Here is a 26,042-nt window from a genome sequence, read left to right as displayed (position 1 = left end):
CAGTTGTTGGAATTTTCATGGACTCTAGACAATCTGAAGGCTGTATCAATATAGATTTAAAACATTTACATTCAGATTTTAAAGGACAATGCTAGCCGTGTTTCCTATGGATAGCAAGTACACCACATTCCCAAAAGCAACAGAACTGATTCTCGGACAAGTCAGAGAATATTACCAGAATCTGACGGCTAGTTGCTGGTCCAGTCAGGCTATATGAGTGCAAAGAAGGTCTTAATTGATAGAGAGGTAGAGTACTTAGTCTAAAAAGGGAAGAAAAATGGCAGAGAAATTCTGTTGGGCTCATCACACATTGACTTATAAACTGCAGGCCATCAGGCTGAGCAGCGGTCACTTGGCAGAGTAATGCTCATTAGAGCTGAAGAGCCGCAGGTTTTGGTTTGGTCTTAAAATGACTCGGTCCAGGGAGTATAAAACTACCAAATATGTTTCCTAGACATGAGCAGAGAGGCCTACCATTTTTAAAAATCATCATTCAACTAATGTTGTCTACACTTGACATTGTATGCAATGTTACATTAATGTTATCTCTCGGGTTTCTTGAAAGACAGAAACCTTACAATTTGCTTCCTCACAAGCGAACTTTCCACTGTTCTAACAAAGGTAAAAGGATTCAATTTAGTTAAATGTCATTGAGTACTTCATCAATAGAGCGATATTCAAATTAATTCATCAATTTAAACCTTACTAATGAAAGTTGAAACTCATAACTAATGTCGTATATTTTGAAACTAAGAACCAGCAAAAGAGAAGAAACTCCCATTGCAAATGCTGCAAAAAGAAATCAATGATCCAAATCGCATGGGTAACACGGCCCTGGAAAATCTCCAGGCTCAATTCTTCTCAGATGATTCTCTTCAGGATCGGCTGAATCAATGGATATGCCACAGAGCATATGTAGAATTATATTGACTTTAATGTAAAATTTTATACCATAAAGGCTACCTCATTTGTTCACAACAACAAAGCTTTAAACAACAACCCATACTAACTTCATGAGAATAAACATACTTGAAACAGGCGATTCTCCAGATATATCAATAAAATATTTTAAATGGACTGGTCATATGAAGATTAAGTTGGCCACAGGTGGATGAAAACAAAAATGATTTTCAATTAGCTCTAGAAAATGAAGGTGAACTGAAGTATGTGGAGATAAGACCATTGGAACTTTAATAGTGACAACATTGCTGCAGAGAAGACACGCAACGGAATTTAATAATGTCACTGAGAACACACGTTACTTGCATACCTGCCTCACCTCAGGGCATACCTTCACACATCACACGCATGCAAACTGGCACATTGAACACAGCCTCAGGTAAGCTGGCAATATCGGACAGTGTTGTCACGATATTTTTGAAACATGAACAATGGAATTGGGTAATGACTGAATGTGCCAGAGGTCGGACAACATGACAGTGTCTTTAAGGTCCACAAGAAGCTTGCAGCGAGACTGCATAGCCTTACAGGGCAGTGGCACAGTGGGCAAAAGCCTTCAAACAGGGACGCCAATAAGTGGCAGACATGCGTCAGTCAGGTCATCTCTTACCATGTTGACACTGGTTGATGTCATATGATATGGTACTGGCCCGAAACACTGCGTTAGCGAATACGACTGTGCTTCACATTAGAAGGAACACCTAAGCTGAGCATGAGGAACATTTCATCAAAATGGGTTCTGCATGATTCAACAAAAATGCAGACATGATTACGGTATGATGCTAACTGTAGCCATTAGGAGTACTGTAAGTACAAAGAAGAGGCATTCTTATGCCATATCATTACGCTGGATGAGACATGGGCTAAATTGTATGAGCAACAGCTGAAATCCTGATCGAAATAATGGCATCATTACGGGAAACCACAAAGATTGAGAGTTCATGAGAAACCCAACCATGTGAAAGTTATTGTTATACTCATGTATGACTGTAATGGTTTTATCCTAACACACTGTGTTCCTCCACAGCAAACCGTCAAAGCGAATTAGCCATCATTTTCCACGGCAATGCTTGGCTGCATACAGTGCAAATGTGGCTGATTTGTTTGGTCGATGGGGCTGGGAATTGCTGTACCATATACTATAATTCATAGAGTTAAGCTGTTGTGACTTTGAATTGATTCGCAAGATGAAGGAACCACTTTGGGGCCTTTGCTCCAGAACTGTTTCAGAGATTGGTCAGTGAGTAAACTGCTCCATTCGAGCTATCAACGTAACAGGTGCTGCAAGAGATATCCTATGACGTCCACATCGTCGGTAACAAGATATACACAATGCTGATGACTACTGTGAAGGACATTAAATCTTGGTAGAACATTCATATCTTTTGTATGAGTTGTAATTGAATATTTGCTACTATTAAAGATCCAACCCTTGTATATGTCCAGTAAGTTTCTATTTACAATTTGATTCATAGTGCTCCGGCACAGATAGGTCTTATGGCAATGACAGGATAGGAAATGGCCAGGAGTGGGAAGGAACCAGCCTTGGCATTAACTCATTGGCACCGACTTACGGAACTGTTCCTTACGCCGGGTATTTGAACCGAGCACCGATATACAGAACTGTAGTACCAATGTAGTTGGTCAGTTATAGGACTGTATTTCCAGCTAACTCATACCTGGTTGCCAGCGTTTTGCCCCAATGTGTTAAGTTGGGCTCATCAGTTCGTAAATAGCATATCCACCAATATGCATGGCTAGTGTATACACTGGAGGCCACTGCATAGGCTACTTGGAGCCACTGGCAGTGCCAATGCACTATGAGAGACATTGTCTAATTTCCAAAATTGATGCCTGCCTGGCCATCAGATGATATAGATGTTGATTCCCATACAGAACCTGAAACATTTGTCCTGAATGAGGAAATTTATAATACCAACGTAGTTGGTGCGTTATTGGACATTATATCCTATGCAGTGGCTTACACGTTATGCACTAGCCATACGTATTGGTGGGTGTACTATTTACCAACTGATGAGCCCAACTTCACACACTGGGGTGAAACGCTCGCAACCCAGAATTAATCAGCTGGAAAATTTATAATGTCCGATAACGGACCAACTACATTGGTATTATAAATTTACTCATTCGGGACATATATTTCAGGTTTTCTATGGGAATCAACATACAGTATATATCATCTGAAGGCCAGGCAGGCATCAATTTTGGAAATGAGACAAAGTCTCTCATAGTGCATTGGCACTGCCGGTGGCTCCAAGTAAACTATGCAATGGCCTCCACAGTATGAGGATGAGCTTGACAGTGCTAGCGAGAACACATACGTGCCTCTCACTTAGCCGTCCCTCTCCTCTCACCGAGACCTTCGAGAGACTACACTACCTGCCCCAACCGGTTACCACTTCTCGGTACCTAGGTTTAGATAGGGAACTCTGGTCCATGGACCCGCTTAACAACGAATCATCCCGCGCCCACTAGCTCGATAAAGAATGTCCCCTCATCTACACACACGGAACCAGGCTCGCAATTCATGAAAGAGCAATAATTCGCTTCGGAAAGAGCAATTTGTCGGCGAGCCTGGGATCACTACAGACACAATCGCCAAGTAACCAGAACGTCCAGAGGCGACCGAGAGGGAAGAGCCCTTAATATCACAGTGCTCTGACCAACCAGCAGTCGCCAATTCTACGGCGGAGAGTGAGACACCCTCACCTCTCTACTCGACTGTGGCGACGCTGTTTTCACAGCGCTGCAACCTCAATACCACATATCCGTGGACAGGGTTTGAGGGCAGGCTCAAAGCAATGGTCGCTGGCAGGCGCACCGAGCCAGCCTTTCTTAAGGCTGACCCAAGTTGCCCTGCCACGCGCGGCCCCAACAGGTCACAAATGACTCTCGCTCTGGACAATGACTCCGTAGAGCAGGGAATTAATGTGACAGACGGTGTTTCACACACGAAACACTACATATTACACAAGCTAGACACAAACACTAACTCACACATGGCCGCTAAAGCGAACCGGAGTCTAGGCTCGCACCTTATGGTCCAGCCCATGCCGGCCAGCGCCGAACGCTGCATAGTTGAACCGGCAGCTGGCGTAGCGAAGACTGGGGTCAAAGTGCCGCCCGGCCCGGTGGCGCAACAGCCCAAACCCTAAACGGAGAGCACCTCTCCGTCCAACGCAACCCACCCACTCCTACCCAAACTGGTGGTTGACCAGCCGGACACCGGGAAAGTGGGACTGAGTCCCACCAACCCGAGCAAAAAGGCGGCCCCCCAGGGAAGGAAGAGGGCTCGGCGGATGGCGCCATCTAAAGTCCAACACCCCCCCCCCTGTGCAAGCTGGCAATTTGGACGCCGACTCGGACGAGGCCAGGCTGGTGATGGCCATATCAAGTTCATCCCAAGAGGCCGACTCTGAAAGCCCGGCCAACTCTGAAAGCCTGGAGCGAGAAGAGCTGCATGAGCGCGGGGAGACCGAAACCGTGGACCCAGCCACCCAGCCGGGAGACCAGGGGGACGACTATCGGGAGGCTGAAGGGAGGAAGAGGGGGAAGGGGAAGGGCAAAGAACCCCAGCCCCTGAGCCGCTACCCTCAGAAAGGCGGGGGTCGAAACCCGAGTACCCAGGCCGATAGCTCCACGGACACTACAATCTGACAAGATTATGCCACCACCAAACACAAACATGAGGCAGACACATCAGAAACTACCTCAACCAACACAATCAACAAAACCAGCCACCCGTAAGGGGTTGCAAACCCCACCCCTTACGGTCTACACCAACAACATTAAGCAGATTGAAATCGAGCTTCTCAAAATCTGACACACGAGCAGAGAAATTACTATTCCTCTAAGCCGGGAATAAATGCGCACGAAGCAGTCCGGCTACATGTGTCTAGCTTCGAAAGCTATGAAATTGCCATACAAGTGCTGAACGGGCTTAATATAAAATTTGTAAAGATATTGCCCAATGCTACAGTTAAGCGATTCGTAGTGAGAACACCCAACAACATGTAAGAGCCGGGTGATATCTGGCTTGCCATGCAAGCCCAGGGTATCAACGCTCTCACAGTGTATCGGATGCGAACAGGGAACAGGCCAGCCAGAGTTGCCGTGGCGGACACCCCAGCAGCAGACAACCTCCGGAGAATGCAGATGCTAAAGAACATGCTGGTGACGGTTGAGCCGTATCGCCCCCCCCAGCCACTGGTCCCTAATGCGGAGTGTATCAGAGGCATGGGCATTCAGGAGCGGCCTGCCTGCTGGATCCCAGATGCTGCAGATGCGCCGCCTCCCACTTGTCTCACGACTGCCCCCATGCCAACGACCCCGCGTACTCTAAGTGCGCTAACTGCGGAGGCAAACACAAAAAGGGCCAACTGGTAACAAGCGTGGCGACTCTAAAGCCCAAGCAGGCCTTTCAGGCACACGCGCTTCACGCAAGCAGAAAACAGGCCCCTCAGGCAAAAAGGACCCTTCAGGTCCTGCAGGCCCTTCAGGCACAAAGGGCCGTAAACAAGGCCAATCAGGCAAACTAGACCCATCAGGTGGAGGCAAAATTAACTTGCAACCTCCAAGGACAGAGGGTACACACAACCCCGGCACCTAAGCCCAAGCACCCCCTACCATCGTTCAAGGAAAGACCACCAAAAACAACAGAAAGAAGTGCAGGCCCTACCCCCTAAAACTAACTCATGGCAGGTTAAGCTCACGCACACTGCCCCCGAGCTATCCCAGGGCCCACCCCAGGCCAGCTCCACCCCCAGCAGGGAACCTGCCGCTAACAAATCAGCATCCGAGGTACCGCCCCCAATGCCCGCCCCAACACACATATCACCAAACCAGGTGCAACAGCGCGAGGGGGACATGCCAGGGAGAACGTTCAAGGAAAGGATAGAAGAAATCCTGAAAACCATCTTCCCGAACTTGAACCTCACTGCAATCATAACCTCTGCAGTTATGATAGCCAACTTGCTGCCTTTCTCCTGGCTGAGTGACCTGACGAATGTGATCTACGAACTCCTAACCCAAGATGGCTGAACAACCCAACGAGGATGAAAATAAAAATAATAACAATAATAACATGTAGGGGCTTCGAGTATTAATTTGGAATTGCCAGGGCGTCAGGTCCAGGAAATACGAACTCGAATCCTTCCTAGTTGCGAACACTATTCATGTAGCAATCCTAACAGAAACGTTCCTCCCACTGGGGAAGAAGTTCAACGTTAGAGGCTACAAAATACACAGAAGCGGTAAGGTCAATGGAGTTGCAGAGGTGGCAGTTCTGGTAAGAAAGGGCATCAAACATATGGAGGTGGACATACTAGAGCTGGTCGAACTGGAGGCATGCGGGATTGCCATGCCAGTCCGAGGAACACTCATAAATGTCATAGCGGCATACTCCAGACCGAAAAGCCTAAACACACAAGACACAGAAGCAGTACTAAGGCTAAGTCGAAACACGAGCCTAGGAGGCGACCTAAATTCGAAACACGCCAGCTGGGGCTGCCTGAGACCTAACTCAGAAGGCACAAGGCTGTACAACCACATGCTTCTTCTCTTCCTACCGCTTTTCGCACACGTGTGGGGTCGCATCCCAGGACTATGTGGTAACAGCCCCCAGCGAACCTACGTTCCTAGCACCAAACGATCAGGTCTCAGATATACTAGAGAGCCCTACTGCGACATATTCCTCAAGGGCATAGCATAACGGTAGTAAAGGACCTTGGGTCGAGGCACCAACCAGTGATATTTACACTAAATTCGAACCCAGAGGAATATGAAAACAACCCCAATTGCAGGCTCAACTATAAAGCAGCCAAATGGGGAAAATTCGAACACAAACTAGACACACTCATACAGGGAAGCGAGGGCATGCTATTACACAGCACAGCCCAAATTGACGAAGCAGTCAAAACTCCCGTAGAAGCAATTCAGGCATCCGCAGCAGCGAGCATACCAGTAAGCAAACACAAAGAATACCCTCATTTCGAAATTCCAGCCCACATTAAGGAATTAATAAGCAAGCGCAACAGCCACAGGCGCAACTGGGCACGACACCACAGAGGCTACGACCGCATTATGAAAAATGAACTAAACACAGAAATACAAACAAAACTACAGGAATGCAGGTCGCGAGAATGGAACAATAAACTCTGTCTATTCGACACAAACACCAGGCCTGTGTGGAACTTAGCGAGACACTTCACTCGCAAAATACACAGCATCCCTAATATTAAGGGACCTAACGGTCCGGTATATGAGAACCGTGACAAAGCAGAAGTCATAGCGGACTCGATCGAGGCAGCATTCACTCCGAACGAAATACCATCTGACCCCGCCTTCACCACGCAAACCGCGGCAAAGGTAGCCGAGTTCCTTGAAAACGCACCTAAGCCGGAGGTTAAGAGGACAAATATACACAAAATTAAGTGGATTATAGGTCACCTTAACCCCAACAAGGCGCCTGGCCCAGACGAGATACAAAATATTATAATTAAGAAATTAACACACAAAGCCCTAACACTACTTACCAGCATCTTCAATGCAATGTTCAGACTACAATACTACCCTGAACAACCGAAAAGGGCTAGGATACTCGTATTTAGAAAACCAGGCAGACAAGTCAAACCCAAACAATTACAAGCCTATCAGCCTCCTGGACGCCCTCAGAAAAATATTCGAGAAAATATTACTGAACATGTTAATAGGGAATATCAAGGAAAAAGGAATAACTCGCAACGAGCAATTTGACTTCAGGGTTTCACACGATTCATAGAAAAAGCTACCACAGGTCTCAATAAACGAAGGGACACAGGTTCGGTTTTCCTTGATATACAGAAAGCATTTGACAAAGTCTGGCACGATGGCCTACTAGTGAAACTAATAGACCTCGAATTCCAGCCAGGCTATATAAGGCTAATCAAATCCCATCTGGAGGGCCGAGAGTTCCAAGTTGACGTACACAACACGCTATCAAGCACGCGAAGGATTAGAGCGGGCGTAGCCTAAAGGTCCCTTTTTGGCCCAATCCTCTTCGTTCTATATACAAATGACATGCCCACTACCACACACCTCTACGCTGATGCAACTGCTATCACAGTCCAACACCCACAACTAGCGTGCACACGGAAGAGGCTACTAGTATTGTATTTATCTCCAGGGACCAGGCGAGGAAAGATTGATAAAGGCACAACTTAAGAAGACGATGGCAATGCAGCCAGACGGCCAAAAGACGAATCAAACCACCCCCCACCCCCACCCCCCGACAGAGACATGGGAGCGGAAAAACAGCCTACGCACTATCTTATTTATTATGTTGTCTCACTGTTATTTAGGCAGAACACTGGACATGAGAACCGGCAATCAAGCCAGCACTCCAATGAGCACCTGTATATATACATATACTACAAATAACCTTAGCATAGTTGCAGATCAGCAGTAACAAGTGTGTTCCAACAACACCGCATAGAGGGACATAGACAGGCGGAAGATGATAGCCCCTTGCACCAAGTAAGGCTTGGCTCTTAATACCCCTCTCCAAAAGGAGACTTGGCACCAAGGACTGCTGGCTGCTGGACAATGGGACGAACCTGTGGCCGAAAGCCCAGACGTTAGCGCACCCGAGCCGACCCGGCAGTGACAAGGAGGACTGATCCCCATAATAACAGACAATGGTAAGGAAATGGTTATGATTGCATGACACATATTCCTAACTAACACAACCTTTGGTCTTCTCACCAACCCACATCCTTGCATGTGCAATCGCATGATATCAGGTTTTACATGTAGGTTCATTCTTCTTTCTGCCTATGTGGTTTTCCCCTGACCCTTCAACACCACCTAACGAATACAAACTCTTGCCGTGGTAGCGAGTCTAACTCAGAAACCGGCAGCTACTCCTTGTATCACTTCCCACTCTTCCCTGCTATCTCTTTTCTACTTAGAAACTAATAGCATGTCGGAGGCAATGTAGATTGAGACGATTGCCACGGAGGGGGAGCGGGCTACGGGGGCCCCCCGTAAAAAAAAACGAGCTCCACAATATGCACCAACCATGTGTATTGGTAGATGTGGTTTTTACCAACTGATGAGCCCAATTTAGCACACTGGCGCGAAACACTGGCAAACAGGAATAAGTTACCTGGAAAATCTATAATGTCCAATAACGGACCAACTACGTTGGTATTATAAACTTACTCTTTTGGGACAAATATTTCAGGTTCGCTATGGGAATCAACATATATATCATACGGAACTGTTCCGTACCAACATATAAATCTTTGTAGTTTCAGTTACTAGCAAGTGATAAGTCTTGCACCACATGTAGATTACTCCCTGAAGTTCAGTGAAACTTCTAAATGGAATCCACGCTTCTTAGACCACAGAATACTGTATATAAAAACAAAATGCTATCTGTTTGTGCTTGTTAGTAAACAAACATGGCTGATGATTATGTGGATACCTTAAAGTGGTTAAAAAAAGATAATGAGAATGATTTTTCTTCACAAGAGAGTGCTATTTCTTACACTAATAATGATAGTGTTAGAAAAAACGATTCTAGTGATGACAACTGCATGGACGATGTAAACGAAGACCGAGGTGGCATGACTGCTTTGGTCAATGTTTTCCAATACACCGAAACCAATTTCATTCACTGGTGTTTCTTGTCTCAGTGCCGTTGTATTGAGGAGACTGAGTATTAGATGTGTGTTCAGAATTCCTTGGGGATGAGTTCTGGGAAATGATTGCGATAGGAACCAATGACTATGCTGCTTTCCAGGCGAATAATTTGATGAGAAAAATCTGAAATGTGAGAGTAAATGGTATCCTTGCATTATTGATGAGATAAAAGCCTAATTTTGTTGATGATTCTCATGAGACAGGTAAGAAAACCTAAACTCAAGTTGTGCTGGTCTAACAGAAAGTTACAGAAAGTAACAGACATGGCAACTTTCAAAAGTGAAAAATTAGGAGTAATTTCGCAGCGAATCGCGACGTATTACGACACATCACTGATGGCAGAACATGTACAAATTCATTATAATTCAATACATTGACAATTCTATTTGCCCATATATATATATATTACATCATTTACATGTGAATACTAAATACTGGACATACCTGAACTGTAGGACCATGTGACTTCTCATCCTTCAACATGGTGATCACATTTACGACTAATTGTTTTTCCACACACCGGTAGCTGACTTAGCCCTCTTCAGAAACTCGGAACTAAATTTTTGCTCAAAGCACTTGCCTTGCTGAACTGATTTCAAAGTTAAAAGTTTCTCCAAAGTTTGTTCAGGCAGCAAGGATCTGAATTGTGTTTTTGTCTTTGTGACTCTGCTAAAAATCCTTTCACATTCTGCATTGCTATGTGGAATTGATAAAATAGCCATCACCTTAGAGAGTCTGTCATATTTAAGTACACCATCAGCAGATTTCATCTGACCTAGCAATGCCCATTGAACATCAATTCTTCCTTTTGCCAGGTCTGTTTCTTCGAGCTGAAAGTTACAGAACTGGGAGTGCAGAAAATCAGTTTCTTTATCCAAATGTTCCGTTTTACTAGTCAAAATGTTCGGACACTTGTTAATGAAAAATTTAAGGCTAGAAAATGATGCCTTACTTATAGCAGAAATATTTGCAACTTCTGCATTAATTAAAACTTCATCTTTGAATGGAAATTTGTGTACCATGTAGTCACACAATGAAGAGAAACACTTTCTAACAGACATAAAGAATATGCACTTTTCCTCAGACTTCAAGGTGTTCATTAAAACAAACGCAGAGTTCCCTATCATCAGATCAAAATCATCCTTTTGATTTTCTGGAGTATGATAATCTACATCAAGGAGAGAGGAGGATCTTTTAATAACGTGTGGTTTCACAAACCTTGCCATCACATTCTTCAATAGTTCCTCCAAAACTGACCTCAATAAGTGGATGTACGGCATATTTGACTGAAGAGCTACGTTTGGATTCTCAAAGACATCCATAAAACTTGAGAGAAAAAGGCAAAAAGATTTATGTAAATTTGATGAAAGGAACATGAAAAGTCGTTCTTCACGTGACAATGCATGGTTCTTAGTGTCACAAGTAGTTTCACTTTTTAGCGAAACTGATGACTAGGTTTTCCTTTTAACTGAGGAGTGAGGCGAAATGTTATGACAATCCTTAACGTTTTCAGACAAACAAGACACTTAAACTATGCTTAGAAATTTTGTAAGTCTTCAAAGTTCCCATCTGAGAATCGTTCCTCACAATTTCCCTCCTGAATAATGTAACCAAAGGGTCCCACTGAAGCGAAATCCTATCTAAACACCTTCTTAGTGATAACCATCGAGTAGGCACATGCTTCAGAATTTTGCTGATCTCTGTGTTGTGTAAAGTCTGAAATTCTCTGAACTTTTCTTTCCTCTTTACACTCCTTTCCAGATAATAAAATATATCTATTATACTTTCATCTACATTTATGGGCAAGCACGCTGCACCCTTCTCGGCAGCAAGATTAATTAGGTGACATGAGCAGCCTATGATGATTATGTTACTATTTTCCCGCTTCAAGCATCCTGCCACACCATTCTTTAATCCTACCATTACTGGAGCATTATCAGCACCAAGAGCTATGCAGTTTTTTAATGGAATGCAAAATTCCAAAAAAGTTGAGAGCAAAAGATTGGCAATGTTAGCTCCAGTAGCATCCCCTTCTAAATTGGGCACAGAAAGTAGACAACTCTGAATTTCATTGAGTTCAGGCCTAAAAAATGTTACAACAATGGGATATATCTTCAAGTCGCTTTTATTGCTACCATCAGTAGCAACAGAAAATGCATTCACCTGCAAATGTGATGCAATTTTCGCCCTTTCTTCCATGCACATTTCTGTAATGATAGCAGCTGTTTTATTTCTAGCACACCCATATCGTTTAGCGATTTCCGAATCAGGAAACATTTTGCGAAACAAAGGTCCCGCATGATCGGCACAATTTACAGGCAGGTTATGTTCTACTATAAATGACGTAAATAGCACCTCGGTATTCGTCACAGGATTTACATCTTGGTTTTTACATGAAAGGTTCAGTTTCTGGTTTCTTCCTACACACTGGACACTCTCCTTATGTTTTTCGTTTACATATGCTTGAATATATCGCATTTCCCGCCATGTGCAACTGAAAAATCACACCTACATATAGTACAGAATGTGAACGTTGGTCCCTTTCTGGATTCACTCAAACACAGAAACTCTTCCCTATAAGCACTTTTAAACACTGCATCATATTTCTTTTTTGACATTTTGGCCAAAACAAATATTAGGACAAAACACAAGCACTTCTGCAGGTCTTGCCCCGGTTAGAACGACTATGGTGTGCTACTTCTGAGGTTAGGTTACTCCAAAGAGAATATTACTCGCTTGACTCGCTTGGAAAGAGAATGACTGTATTATAGACTGGCCACTGTGCCTTGTACTGCCATCTGGTATCATTATTAGAACTACTATCGACCAGCCATATATCGATAGAACGAGGAAATCCGCGGGAGTTAAAAATAATCCAAAAATTACGGATATTGCTCTGAAAATCGGGAGATCGGACCCGGCGATCGAGAGATCGGGAGGAACGATGAAAAATCGGGAGTCTCCCGCTCAAATCGGGAGACTTCACACGTCTGAAGAAAAATATTTCCAGAGACAATGACATTTGAATTATTCTGTTAAATTTCACGATTTCTGCAGTTCTCTGATGACATGTTTACAGATCCAAATGACCAGTTATTTCATATTTGCAAACAAAGATTCAGAATATATACAATCTTGACAGAGATATTGATACTGATGACAGTGTTATGAAATTTCTAGGTAGGCTCCCAATTGCACAATAAAATCCTTCCAAAAAAGCCAGGTTAGTTATTAAAATTTATAAACTCTCTGAATGTGCTTCTGGATTTTGTTCCCAGTTCAATATTTATACCAGACAAGGCAAACAGGGTGTTATACCAGCAACAAAAGCAACAGTATTGTAACTAATGGAAGTAAACTTGAACCAAGGTCATATACTGTATCTTGATAACTGGTATGTTTCCCCTGAACATTTTTGCACCTTGTTGGAGAATGGAACTCATGCTGTGGGTACCGTATGTTCTAACAGAAAGAACGGGCCTCCAGAGTTCCGCACAGTAAAACTGACAAAAGCTAATAATATTCTCGCCATAAATGGAAAGACAGAAAGGATGTGCATTTACTTTCAACTGTTGATGAGGACTTGGACTTTGATGTGGAAATTCAAAGAAAACGAGGTGGAGGAGAGAAAGTAGTAAAAAATCCCAAGAGTATTGGAAGATACAAACAGAAAATGAATGTAGTATATCAAGAACAAGTCCTTGCATGTTTCCCCGTAACGCGATGGACTATCGAGGGTTATAAAAAGATAATGCTGTATCAACTGGATATGGCTATCTTCAATTCATACATTGTGTTCATGAAGGTTACTGGCAGGCAGCTGCATTATGCATAATATCTCACAGCATTTGCCAAGCAGTTGTTGCAGAGGGTTACTCTCTCACCTAGAACAATAAAAGGGAGAACAACCACTTAAGACAGCCACCCTCGGCTTCAGGCAAATGTATGGGCACTTCTTCCAGTGCCTATTCCTCCAACAGAAAGGAGGAAACATCCTTCTAGAACCTGAAAAATTTGCAAGGTCATAAAATAAGGTCCGAAGTGAGGTGGCTATGTGAAAAATGTGGTGTTCCACACCAACTGGAGAGCTGCTTCAAAAAATATCACACAATGATTTACTACTGAAGACTGAGAAACAGTTAGAACAGTTAGGTACTGACCAGTGATGTATATAGCTTTCAAATAATGCCATATTTTAACCAATCCTCAACAAACAAAATTAAAGCACAATTTTTAAAGTAAATAGAGTTTTTTGTCCCTGCAGGTTAGACTATTAGTCAGGTATCAATGCGTTGATTAACGTTTAGTTTCAGAATTTGCCTGGTTTAAAATTGGGAAACCACAGAAAACCACCTTTGGAAGAATGGCTGAAAGAGAAGTGCAAGGATGTTCGAGATCTTATGGTTCTAGGAAAGGTAGAAACAGCATGCAGGAAAATCAGGGAAGCTTTTGGAGAAAGGAAAACTAGGTAAGAAAGAGTAGTGAAGGGTGATATGTCAGTGCCGATGGATTGGATATGGAGGAACATAGTCAACAGCTTGCTGATAAACCTATGAAACTGTAGTCCAACGCTTGGGCACATTTCATATGTGCACCTTTCTCACTGTATCCAAGCAAATCCCCTCATCAAGAGCTCAGATAGAAAAACTTCTAGGGGAAAAAGACGAAGCAGAAATATGGCAGGAACATATCCAACACCAGTATCAAGGTAAAGAATTAGATGATAGGGTTGTGGAAAAATAAGAGGCTGTTGATGTTCATGAAATAGGAGTCCCAATTTTGAGGTCAAAATTTGAGAAAGTTTTGACTGACCCAAGCATAAACAAGGCACCAGGAACTGATGACATACCGTCAGATTTACTGACTGCTTTAAGAGAAACCAGCATGGAGATGTTATTCCCTTTAGTGTGCAAGATGCAAGAAAAAGGAGAATTGGCATTCAACTTTTGGCAGAATCATGTTATATCTATTCCCATGAATGCTGGTCCTGACAGGTGTGAAAACTATCGCAGCATTAATTTAGTATGGAAAGACAATTTGAAACTGACTTGGAGGACATCAATTTGGCTACAGAAGAAATGTAAGAACACATGAAGCAATCCTGACTTTACGTCTTATCTTCGAGGACTGAATTAAGAAGGACAAGCACATATATATAGTGTTCATAGAACAACAAAAGCCATTCATTATCAGATACCGAAAAAGAAGAATTACAATCTGCACCAAAATCAGTCTGATGCGATAAGAATTGAAGACTTTGAGAAAGCATCAGTATTCCATAAGGGAGTGAGACAGGACTGCAGGTTTCCCCTCTTCAGAATGTTCATATAGAAGAGAGAGGCAGTAGAGAAAATCAAAGAGGAATTTGAAGAGGGTATTGCAATTAAAGGAGAGGAAATACAAAACTCTGAAGTTTGCTGATGATATTATTAATCTCAGTCTGCAGAAGATCTGGAGAAATCCCTGAATGGTATAGACAGAGTCTTGGGGAAAGAGTACAAGATGAAAATATAAATAAATCCAAAACAAAAGTAACGGAGTGCAGTAGAACAATGTCGGCTGACGCAGGAAAAATCAGATTAGGAAATGAACTTCTGAAAGTAGTAGATGAATATTGTTACTTGGGTAGTAAATAAACTAACGACAGCAGAAGTAACAAGTACATAAAATGCAGACTGCAAGCTAGCACAAGCAAGGAAGGCCTTTCTTAAGAAAACCAATTTGCACCTTTCAAACATTTATAAACAGATTACTTAGATGTTTATGAACACATTTTTCTGAAGCGTGGTGTTGTATGGAAGAAAAACATGGACAATAACTAGCTCAGGAAAAAAAGAGGTTACAAACTTCTGAAATACAGTGCTAAAGATGAATGCTGAAGGTGAGTTGGGTAGATTCAATCAAGAACTAATAAGAGATACTGAATTAAATTAGTGAGAGATCAGTTTGGCTAAATTTGACTAGAAGAGACATATCTTAAGACACCCAGGAGTTGTTCAGTTCATTTTTGAGGGAAGTGTAGTCAGTAAGAACAGTAGGAGTAGACCAAGATATGAAAATGACAAGCAGAGCAGAGCAGATGTAGGATGTAGTAGTTATTTAGAAGTGAAAGGGATACCACAGGATAGGGTCGCATCAAGGGCAGCAACAAACCAGTCTTTGAACTAATGACTCTAACAAGTGAGAAATTGTGTTCTGGTTAACAGAGACTGCAATTCCCTTCCAAGAGGACATGCTGAGAACCTGGTTATATTCATTAATCAAGATGAATAAGCCAGTCCAGTGCATTTATAAAATAGACTGTATTTAAGCTAAACATGCTCATTCTGTATTACACCTTTCTCCATATCACCCAGACATGAATCCCATTAAGCTGATATGGGCAAGTGTCAAGAATGGCATTTATGAACATAATGAGATATTCAGAATGAAAGCATTACAATAATTTATGGTGAACAAAGTGCTTCTATTACAAATGAGGACTGGAAGTAAAATTTGTTAGCACTAAATAAATTTGAAAATCAATAATTTCAAGTGAAGGTTTATTGGACCATGGTAAACAAAAACATGGGAAGTGAAATGGATAGGAATCGTGTCAGTGACGGAAGCAATACTGAAACTACAACAGAAAGTGATACTAAAATGACAGACACTGCCAGCAGAAGTGAAATGGAAAACGATACAGAAAATGATGAAACAGTGGGAGGATCATTCTCTAATAGATTTACTATGCCTAGCAATAGTGACAGTGAATGATCCATAGTCTTCTATCCTTCTATCAAGTCATTAAAATACTTAGTTATGTGTAATGCGCATTTATGTGTGTAATTATTGGAAGAATTTGTGAAATTTTCTTAACAGGAATACTACAATTTATGATAAGATTGTATGTTTCATAAGGCATGCATTGTAAAATATCCTCACTTATACCCTCCTATGTATGCTCGATCCTAGTCTTGTCACATTCCACTACAGCGCTCTTCCTGTCCTGCACTTAAATGAGTGTTCTCCACAATTTGCATAAGCTATACATAAAGATGCTGACTTTGTCCTCAACACAACAAAAGCAATGTAAAAAAGAAACCTACACAACCTGAAATCTTTCTGATGTACAGCATAAAGGCGGACAGGTTTAAAAAAATGGTTTATCTAGGGAGTAACATAGGACCATTCCGCTGATATCAAACGCTGTATAGACAGAGCAGAATCCATCTTCATTAGCATGTGGCAACACCTATCTTGAAACGATCTCAGAGTAAAGCTCAAAAAGAGAAAAACTAAGTGCTGTGCCCTCTCCACCCTACTAAATACTGTATGGCCCTATATATTTTATTACCACAGAAAAGAGAATCCAAACTTTCAAGATTGGATATGTAATGGCAAATTGTCTAATTTCTGTGGGTTATTTTCATGTCACAACAAGAGATAGGTCATATGCCGACCAAAGGATAGGGCTAGCAGTAGAAAGGAAGCAGCTGTGGCACCCCACACAATGAGCTGTTGACCTCAGCTTGGCAAGACAATTAAACTCAAGAAGCTGAAATATGTGTATCACATTATAAGGACTCCTAAAAAGGACAGTCTGTTACAAGTAATATTCTGAGGAGAAAATTTAGGCAAAAGAGGACTTACAAGAAGACGGGCATCTTGGATCAATATTTTGAAGAAAGCAGTTGGAGTGATCAAACCAGCCACCAGATGCCATGCAGTGGAGGGACTTTGAACAATAATAGCTGCTATATATTACCTAGCATAAAATTCTGTACTATATGAAGAAAATCATTTTGAAATATTGGAAATCTAACTATACATCTTTCCGAGGATCTTCAAAATGTCTGCCTTAAAATGAGGAGTTGCTCAGTGAATTCTATTCAGCAGTTTGTTACAATTTCCATAATCACAAAAATGTCAACAAAATATTAGGTTACTTCAAATGTGTTCACCTGTTTTTCTCTTGGCTCTGCCAACTCCAATTTCGGTTCTTCTTTCAAATGCATCTCTTCTGATATAATTTTGTAATTGTCCTGTGGAAAAGTTAATATATTAGGCCAATTTGTCTGACACATTGTGAAATGTAGTAATATGAGTGGAATTAACAATTCATCATTTCCTAGTAAAGGAGAGAGTTTCAGTTTCAAACCTTCATTGTCATTTGGCAGAAAATTTCTATGTTGAGTATCCATAAAAGCATGACAACTAAGAGAATCTGCCAGGAGTGGAAGAAGGTCCTGTTTGAATGCTCAGATATATTTTTGAAGAGTAGAACAATTATATAATATGAAACCTTCTAAAATAACACCAAATGTTCAGAAAAATATACAGATATACATACAAATAATCTTCACATTAAAAACAAACCAATTCTGGAATATTTAGAACTTTACAATTTATCACTGTTATCATTCACATCCTGTACCGACAAATACAACTCAACAGGAAATATGTATCCTCAATATTTCCTACTGTATACGAAATGCTCAGTCTGGAGGTGCGGAGGATCCTCAACAGCTCTACCATCAGCTGCCATAAATAGCTAGTTGTGACTGAGGAGGGAAACTAAGGAAATGAAGAGGAAGGTAGTTTTCCATTGCTACCATCTTCCAGCCAGACAGTGCTGTTACATACCAGCCTCTCATGTTCACTGAACTGTACACACAGACAACCTATATGAACATGAATATCACACCCTTTCCTATAGGATCTGTCTGTATTAGGAATGGTGTTACACATACTGCTCATATCTCAGTCACTTTCATATCATAAATGTAAAGGATGTGACTGAGGCCCAAAATACAAGTGACAAATTTATTCTGGGCCTATCCAGAAGACAACAGGCATTGAGCACACAGTATCTCACCAGAGGTGGATTAGGGCGGGCCACCTCATATGAAATTTGGAAAGGAAGTCATCAAGGACATAAGCTCTAGGTTATCTACAATATCATACAGGGCCTGTATGAGTGACATCAGTGCACCTTGTGAAGGAATGAGTACATATCGTCAGCTGACAGGGATATTGCAATTTGCTTTACATTGCACTGACACAGATAGGTCTTTTGGCAACGATGCGATAGGAAAGGCCTAGGAGTGGAAAGGAAGTGACCGTGGCGTTAATTAAGGTACAGCCCCAGCATTTGCCTGGCGTGAAAAGAGGAAACCACAGAAAACCATCTTCAGGGCTCCCAAGAGTGGATGTAACCCACTATTTTCTGAATACAAGATCACAAATATACGACCCTAACTGCAGGGCCACTTGCTCAATACAGATATATTGTGCATTGTGACTGGACTTCATATGTATTGAGAAGGAAAAGGTCAGATTGTTGTCTCAAGGGTGCCAGCCCTATGTTCAGCATATGGCTGCACTAATCAGTGTAATAATTCAAGGATACATTTTGTTTGTTTCCTTTTCGATATTAAACCCATTTTAATGTTTAAACAGAGGAAGTACTGTGAGACACAGTTATTATTCATTTGATCATGTTTCTGATTTCCTTTTTAAAGACCAAGAAATTAACTCAACAATGGGTTGTGACTGTTACCGTGTTTTAGTGGTAGGTAGAGGAGAAAGAAGGTGCGGGCGTGAACGGGTCTCAAGCTACGGAAGAGAAACTAAGTAAAATTTAACCAGGTTATATTTTCTTTTCAAAATTAAGTAACAACCAATAAAACAGGTACTCAGTAGCCGAAAAACAATTGAAAATGCATTTACATAGATACCCCATTGGGGGCTTCAAAAGTCAGATACATAAGTCTTGAGCAATGAGCCCAACTTTCCAATATACACCATTCAACAAAGGGGCCGAAAACCCCCAATTATGCCAGAAACATTTGCTTCCAATTACATAGAAAAGCCTCCTCGAGGCAGAAACCACGATTTTCAAAGGGGCTACTTGCCCTTAAAATAAAAGCCTATCATAGGCCACTCCGAATTCAACCTTTAAGCAGTCCTCAAGGGACATATACACAGGGGTAAAATACCCAACCTACTGAGGTCTGTTAAATGACAAGAAGGTTAATACATGACCTCTAAAATACAATTTGAGAGGAGGCGAACTTACACTCCGAATACACTTTGCTTAAGACTTACTTGGCACTAGGCCGTTGATACAAGGGCTAATCCCATACTACAGAGGTGACTTAAGAAAATAACAATTTACATTACATTACGGAAGAATTAGTTGAGAAAAATAAGTTCACCTCGAGACGATGTGAGTGGGAGCTCGAGAGGGTTAAGCACTCTCTATCCCGATACTTAGTTTGAAAGATAGAATAGATACCAGTTGTTTTTACATTTTAAAGGAAAGTTACATGGTGGAAGGCCTAGAACCCGCCGCGAGAGTTAAACTGCCGACCTAGCAAGAAAAGAAGTTATTAATTGGCCATTACCTGGTGTTGAACGGCTGGAGAAGAAAGAGGCGCTTCCCGCCTCCTGCTATGTACTTAATACACTGAAAGATGGAACAGAAGTGGCCCGGAGACCCTAAAATCAGCAGTTTAAATACTCTCGCAGAAAGTTCTAGGCGTTAGGGGAAAGAAAACACCCTCCCACAAAGACTTTATTGGGTAGGACCCCGCAACAGATTCAAGTTGGGGAAAGATACACCCGATTGGTCAGAAATTAATAGAAGAAATTCGTGATTGGATACATTCAAAACAAGGGGAAGAAGGAGCAGTATACAGCCAACTTAAACAATAACTGAAAGAAATTTAGCAAAGAACAAACATTTGAAATAAAAATTTCTCCAACAAAATAGTTCTTTGACTCCGCACTAGGGTGCACTATTGTTGATCTTCAGTAGTGTCCTCTAGAAGAGAAAGTTCACACTTCTTAATACAAGCAAAACAAAAGTACGTCGAAAATGACACAGTTCACAAACTCAAAAATTTCCAGGTAGTGACATCTTCTGAGAAATTTGGAAATTAAGACCGTAGATAAAGTTCAGACTTCCTCCCGAAGAGGAGTTTCAACTGGCGCAACTTTTAAATAAACGGTGTGGAGGTGTACCGCCCGGTACAGACCTCCCCCCCCCAAAAGTTCCTCCAAGGGGTAACACAGAAGAACATAAACTTTTGTTTGAAAATAAGTTCCAAGTTTTGATGTTGATATTAAGATAACTTGCAGAAGTATTAGAGAAATTTCTTAATTCGGTTCCAAAATTTTGTTGTTGCAGGTGAAGTAAAGTCTTTATGTTTGTAGAAGTTGAATTTCTGAAGATAAACTTTTAATACTTAAAAGTGAAGGAAAAATTTGCAATGTCCATCAGATATTGCTGTTGAATTCCCAAGTGTAGTTATTGCTTATAGTGACTGTCCATGTAGTTGATGTAGATTGAGTTGGATGGCCAGACCGGCCGTTGCAGCTTGCGTCCAACGGAGGCCGCTCGGACCCCTCAAGTACCCTGAGATACCGCTCGCCCGCACTATGAGGGGAGCAGAGGTGTTGAAACACGCCGCGCCCGCGGTGAACATATACCGGCTGCGGGCCAGTAGCAGGTCGTGCGCCGCACATCAGCCTTGGCCGGGAGGAGAGCTCCGGCTTGCCGTGCACATGTCGTCCTCGCTGGAGAGGAGGGGGCCCATCCCCCTCCCCAGTTGCTGCACGGCGCTGCGCGGCTGCGGGGGCACTGAAACATTAAAGCTAGGCGGCAGAATTGTGTTGGACCATCGTCTTCTTTGAGGGTACAGGCTTGTGGAGAGAATGAGGGGCCAGCGGCGTGCAAATATCCATGTCATAATTTAAGCCACTGTGTAAGGTAGAGCAGGAGACGGGAGCGTGGTAATGGCCGTGGCAAGGACAGGATGGCAGTTTAACGGATCGGGGCGGGTTTTACAAAAGGCTTACATCTAAAACCAAAATATTACAGAAGGGGCAGAATGCCTAAAAGTGAAACTCAAAAAAAAAAATAACCTTCATATCCTTTCAAAATAATATGAAGCAAGTTAACACAGAAATTACACCGGTTTCACCTGGGACAGGTGAACCCTAAATATCCTCTCGGTGGCTGGATTGCTTACTAACAATGTAACCGGCGTAAGGAAATCTAAAATGATACATGGCCCATGGAATCTGGGGGCAAGCTTGCCCGCGGGAACAAAATTCTTGACCATTACTTGGTCACCTACCTTCAAAGGGGTGGGTCTCCGTCCACGATCATATCTTTCCCTAACCTTTTCATGAAACACTTTAAGATTGGCTTTAGCCTTCTTCCAAAGATCTTTAATGTTGTCCGGATCTATTGTCTCGGGCAGAATGTCACTCAGAGACCAGAGGTTAGAGAGCGGCGAGTTGGGAACAAACTTGAACATTAAAGAAGCTGGAGTGAACTTGTGAGATTCATGAACCGCCGAATTCAAAGCAAAAGCTATCCAATGCAGGGACGTATCCCACCTGGAAGGATCTTCATGATGATAGGCAATAAGTGCGGACCTGAGATTACGGTTAACCCGTTCAGCCAGGGATGGTTGAGGGTAATAAGCAGAAGTAGTTACATGAGAGATGGACAAGTCAAAACAGAATTTACGAAAAAGATTTGATGTGAACGCCTTAGCATTATCAGAGACAATGTATTGGCACGGACCAAACGAAGCAAAAATAGAATTTAGGCAAGTAATGGTTGACTGAGCGGTAGCCAGCTTAGTCGGAAATAACCAAGAAAATCTTGTAAAACCATCTACGCATACAAAGATGAACTTGTTGGCATTCCCCTTTGACTGGGGGAAGGGTCCTACATAATCAATATACAGGCGCTCCATGGGACGCGACGCTTGATGAGAAGACAAAAGACCTACCTTAGTGGACATGGTGGGTTTACTGAGCAAACAAGATTTACAAGCTTTTACAAATTCACGAATTTCACCGTCCATACCTTTCCAGATGAACCTTTCACGAATCTTTTCACGGGTTTTAAAGATTCCAAGATGCCCTCCTAATGGGGTCTCATGATAATACTTGAAGATCATTGGTACAAGAACCTCTGGAACGACAACTTTCATCATCTTATCATGCCTCGAAGGGCAACATAGAACACCATTCCTCAGAACATAAGGGACAACATGTTCCCCAGAAGAAAGGGTTTCCATTATCGGAGCCAGCGTCGGATCTTCACGTTGGTATTTCTCGATATCCCTAAAGAGCATGGGAGCATCTGTTAAGATGGCATTAACCTCAGATAGCATGGACTCGGGAGGTGATGAACTGTCGACCTGTTCATGGTTCTCAACGTCGTCTGAAAACATACGGCTGAGTCCATCAGCGACAACATTTTCGGTACCTCGGATATGCCTGACATTGAATTGGAAGGCAGAAATACGGATGGCCCAACGGGCTATACGACCAGTACGACGCGGCCTACCTAAGACCCAGCTTAAGGCTTGATTATCTGTCTCCAGGTCGAATTTGACATGTTCCAGATAGAGACGGAACTTCTCTAAGGCGAATAAGACTGCTAAACATTCGAGCTCATAGATGGAATATTTGGCTTCTTGAGCCGACAATGTCCTAGACGCATAGGCGATGGGTCGCCTCCCTAGTTCAGTCTCTTGAAGAAGGACTGCAGCTACTGCTGACGACGACGCGTCGGTTTGGACGATGAATTTCTTCGAGAAATCAGGCATAGCAGTACAGGGGCATTACAGAGAGCTAATTTCAGATCTTCGAAAGCGGCTTGTTGAGACGGTCCCCACTCGAATTTGATGCCTTTCCTACGAAGAAGGTTCAATGGCGCCGCTCTATTAGCAAAGTTAGGAATGAACTTCCTGAAGAAATGCACCATACCAATGAACCTGGCGATACCTTTAATGTCCTTGGGAGGTTTAAAATCACGGATGGCCTGTGTTCTAGAATGATCGACTGCTACACCATCGGGTGACACAATATGCCCTAGGAATGACATAGAGGGCTTAGCAAAAGCGACCTTGGACAACTTGACAGTTAACCCAGCCTTACGAAGGCGATTCAGAACTTCTCGCAGATGATCTAGATGGTCTTCGAAGGTCTCCGAAAACACGACGACATCATCCAAGTAGTGATATAAGTATTCAAATTTGATGTCGGAGAAGACCCTATCTAGTAGCCTAGTGAGTACAGCTGCCCCCGTGGGGAGCCCGAAAGGCACGCGGTTGTATTCGTATAAATTCCAGTCCGTGGCAAACGCTGTGAGATGTTTAGACTCTTCAGCAAGGGGAATTTGATTATAGGCCTGATTCAAGTCCAAGATAGTAAAGAACTTGGCCTTACGAAACCACGAAAAACAAGAATGAAGGTCGGGAAGGGGCACAGATTGCAACACCACCTTCCGATTGAGAGCCCTGTAATCAATTACAGGCCTGAAGCCTCCTTGGGGTTTCGGGACTAGAAAAATAGGCGATGAATACGCCGACTTAGAGGGCCTAATAATACCATCCTTCAACATCTGATCGATAATTTCTTTCAGAGCCTTCATTTTAGGTGGAGATAGCCTATACGGTGGAAAACGGACAGGAATCGAATCCGTGACCTCAATTTTGTATTCAATAAGATCAGTAACACCAAGAGTATCAGTGAACACCTCTGGAAATGACTGACATAATTTACGAATACTATCAGCCTGCTCCTCAGGTAGATGTCTAAGGTCTAACAACATCTCATCCTGGGTAGGCGAAATAGAAGAACATGATGCAGAATTACACTTTAACAAGGGAATTTTACAATTGGACGCAAATTTGAATGTGCACGACTTACTCTGAAGATCGAGCACAAGACCAGTGTGAGAAATGAAGTCTGCTCCCAGTATGATGGGGCAAGACAAGTGCTTAGCCACAAACAGTTTGATTTTCCATGTAAATTTAAAAATACGAATTTTGACATATAAGGATCCAAGGATTTCTAATGGAGATGTATTAGCAGAAACATATTTAACAGGAGAAGAGGCATAGACAGGTAGTTTACAAACGAATTTCAATTTCGAGTACCATTCAGCCGAAATAATGGAACAAACACTGCCTGAATCTAATAGAGCTGTTATAGGTTCGTTATTTACCTCAATCTTAAGGAAAGGAACAGGTGCGGGGGTATCCGCCGCAATCCTAAGACACTCTTTGGGGCATTCAAAGGACAGATTAGCAGATTGAACGTTCCCAGAATTTTCGATCTGCTTACCAGGGGCTGAGCCTCGGGAAGATGGATTAGTTGACTCAGCCGAAGCCACTAGTCACTTTTGATTATTGTTGGAAGTTACACCAGAAGTTGAGCAGGAGGGGGTGCTATTCGAATTGGGACAATTCTTAGCGATATGTGAGAAAGCCCCACATTTAAAACAGCCTTGTGATGAACCAGCTCCATTATTTGCCCTACTAGACTTGATCAGAGGACACTTATTTCGCAGATGGTCAGGCGACCCGCAAGCATAACATTTACGAGGGGTGACTGATCGGCGAGGTGGAGGCCGAGTATTACTAAAAGAAGGCGGGGGTTCTTTCGCGACACGCAATGAATCGGCGTATCTGACCCCTTCCGCTGAGACGGCCAATGCTTCAAGTTCCGAGAAGGTTTGCGGGCATGCCGCGAAACACAAATATGACCTATAGGGAGGTGAAATTCCCTCTACAATAGCCTGTACAATCTGATCTTCAGGAAAATGAAGGGCAAACACCCTAGTATAAAACTTAATGTCCTGTATGAAATCAGCCAAGTTTTCATCCAAGCGCTGTACCCGATAATAGTATTTCTGAATCAGAGATGACCTCGCGCGGGCAGGAATAAAAGTTGCAAGCAGATGTGCATGGAAATCTTCGATAGATGACTGTTCGGCTATGGCTCTTACTATTTTATCAGAAAGAATACCAATTGCATAAGGATAGATAATTTGCAAAATTTGACATGGCGAAAGAGAAAAAACGAGGGCATGATCCTGAAATTCAACTAAAAACCTTAAAAATGAAATAACTTCACTGGTGGTGTTGACAGAAAACTTAGAGATACCTCTTAGCAACATTGCCAATGGATGAGGCAAGCTGCTAAACCCGGGTGACATAGTAGGTAAGGGTTTCAAAGGCAAGGAAGTTAATTCAGAACGGATGTTACTCAACGATGCACGGCGTTCAGACTCATTGTCCAATGGGGCAGAGATAGTTTGAGCAGCGATGGTTTTCCTATTGCCTTCTCCCTTAGGAGGCTCTTCATCACTACCTACGTTCACCGTGGCGGGTTGATCAGTTTTGGGAGGAACTTCGCCAGTTAACAATTGAGTGACCTTACTAGACAATTCAGAAATAGTTTCAAGGAGCGTATTAGCTTCCTTCCTCTGAACGTCATTCACCTTTAGAGACAACAGATCATTAACTCTATTTGAAAAGTGATATAGTCTGCCTTGCACACGCTTAATTTGATTAGGAGACGGA

General features: G+C 42.6%; 1 protein-coding gene across 1 annotated transcript in view; it reads right to left on the bottom strand.

The window, feature by feature from the left end:
• LOC137502904 (uncharacterized) overlaps positions 1 to 26,042 on the bottom strand; it is a 78,190-nt gene that overhangs the window by 8,208 nt on the left and 43,940 nt on the right. The window contains exon 2 of the mRNA XM_068230095.1: positions 17,607 to 17,687. Within this exon, the coding sequence (XP_068086196.1) occupies positions 17,607 to 17,687 (81 nt within the window). The remainder of the gene's footprint in view (positions 1 to 17,606; positions 17,688 to 26,042) is intronic.

The sequence above is a fragment of the Anabrus simplex genome, chromosome 13 (assembly GCF_040414725.1).
Source record: "Anabrus simplex isolate iqAnaSimp1 chromosome 13, ASM4041472v1, whole genome shotgun sequence".
Lineage (NCBI taxonomy): Eukaryota > Metazoa > Arthropoda > Insecta > Orthoptera > Tettigoniidae > Anabrus > Anabrus simplex.
This window is presented reverse-complemented; position numbering and strand designations above follow the sequence as displayed.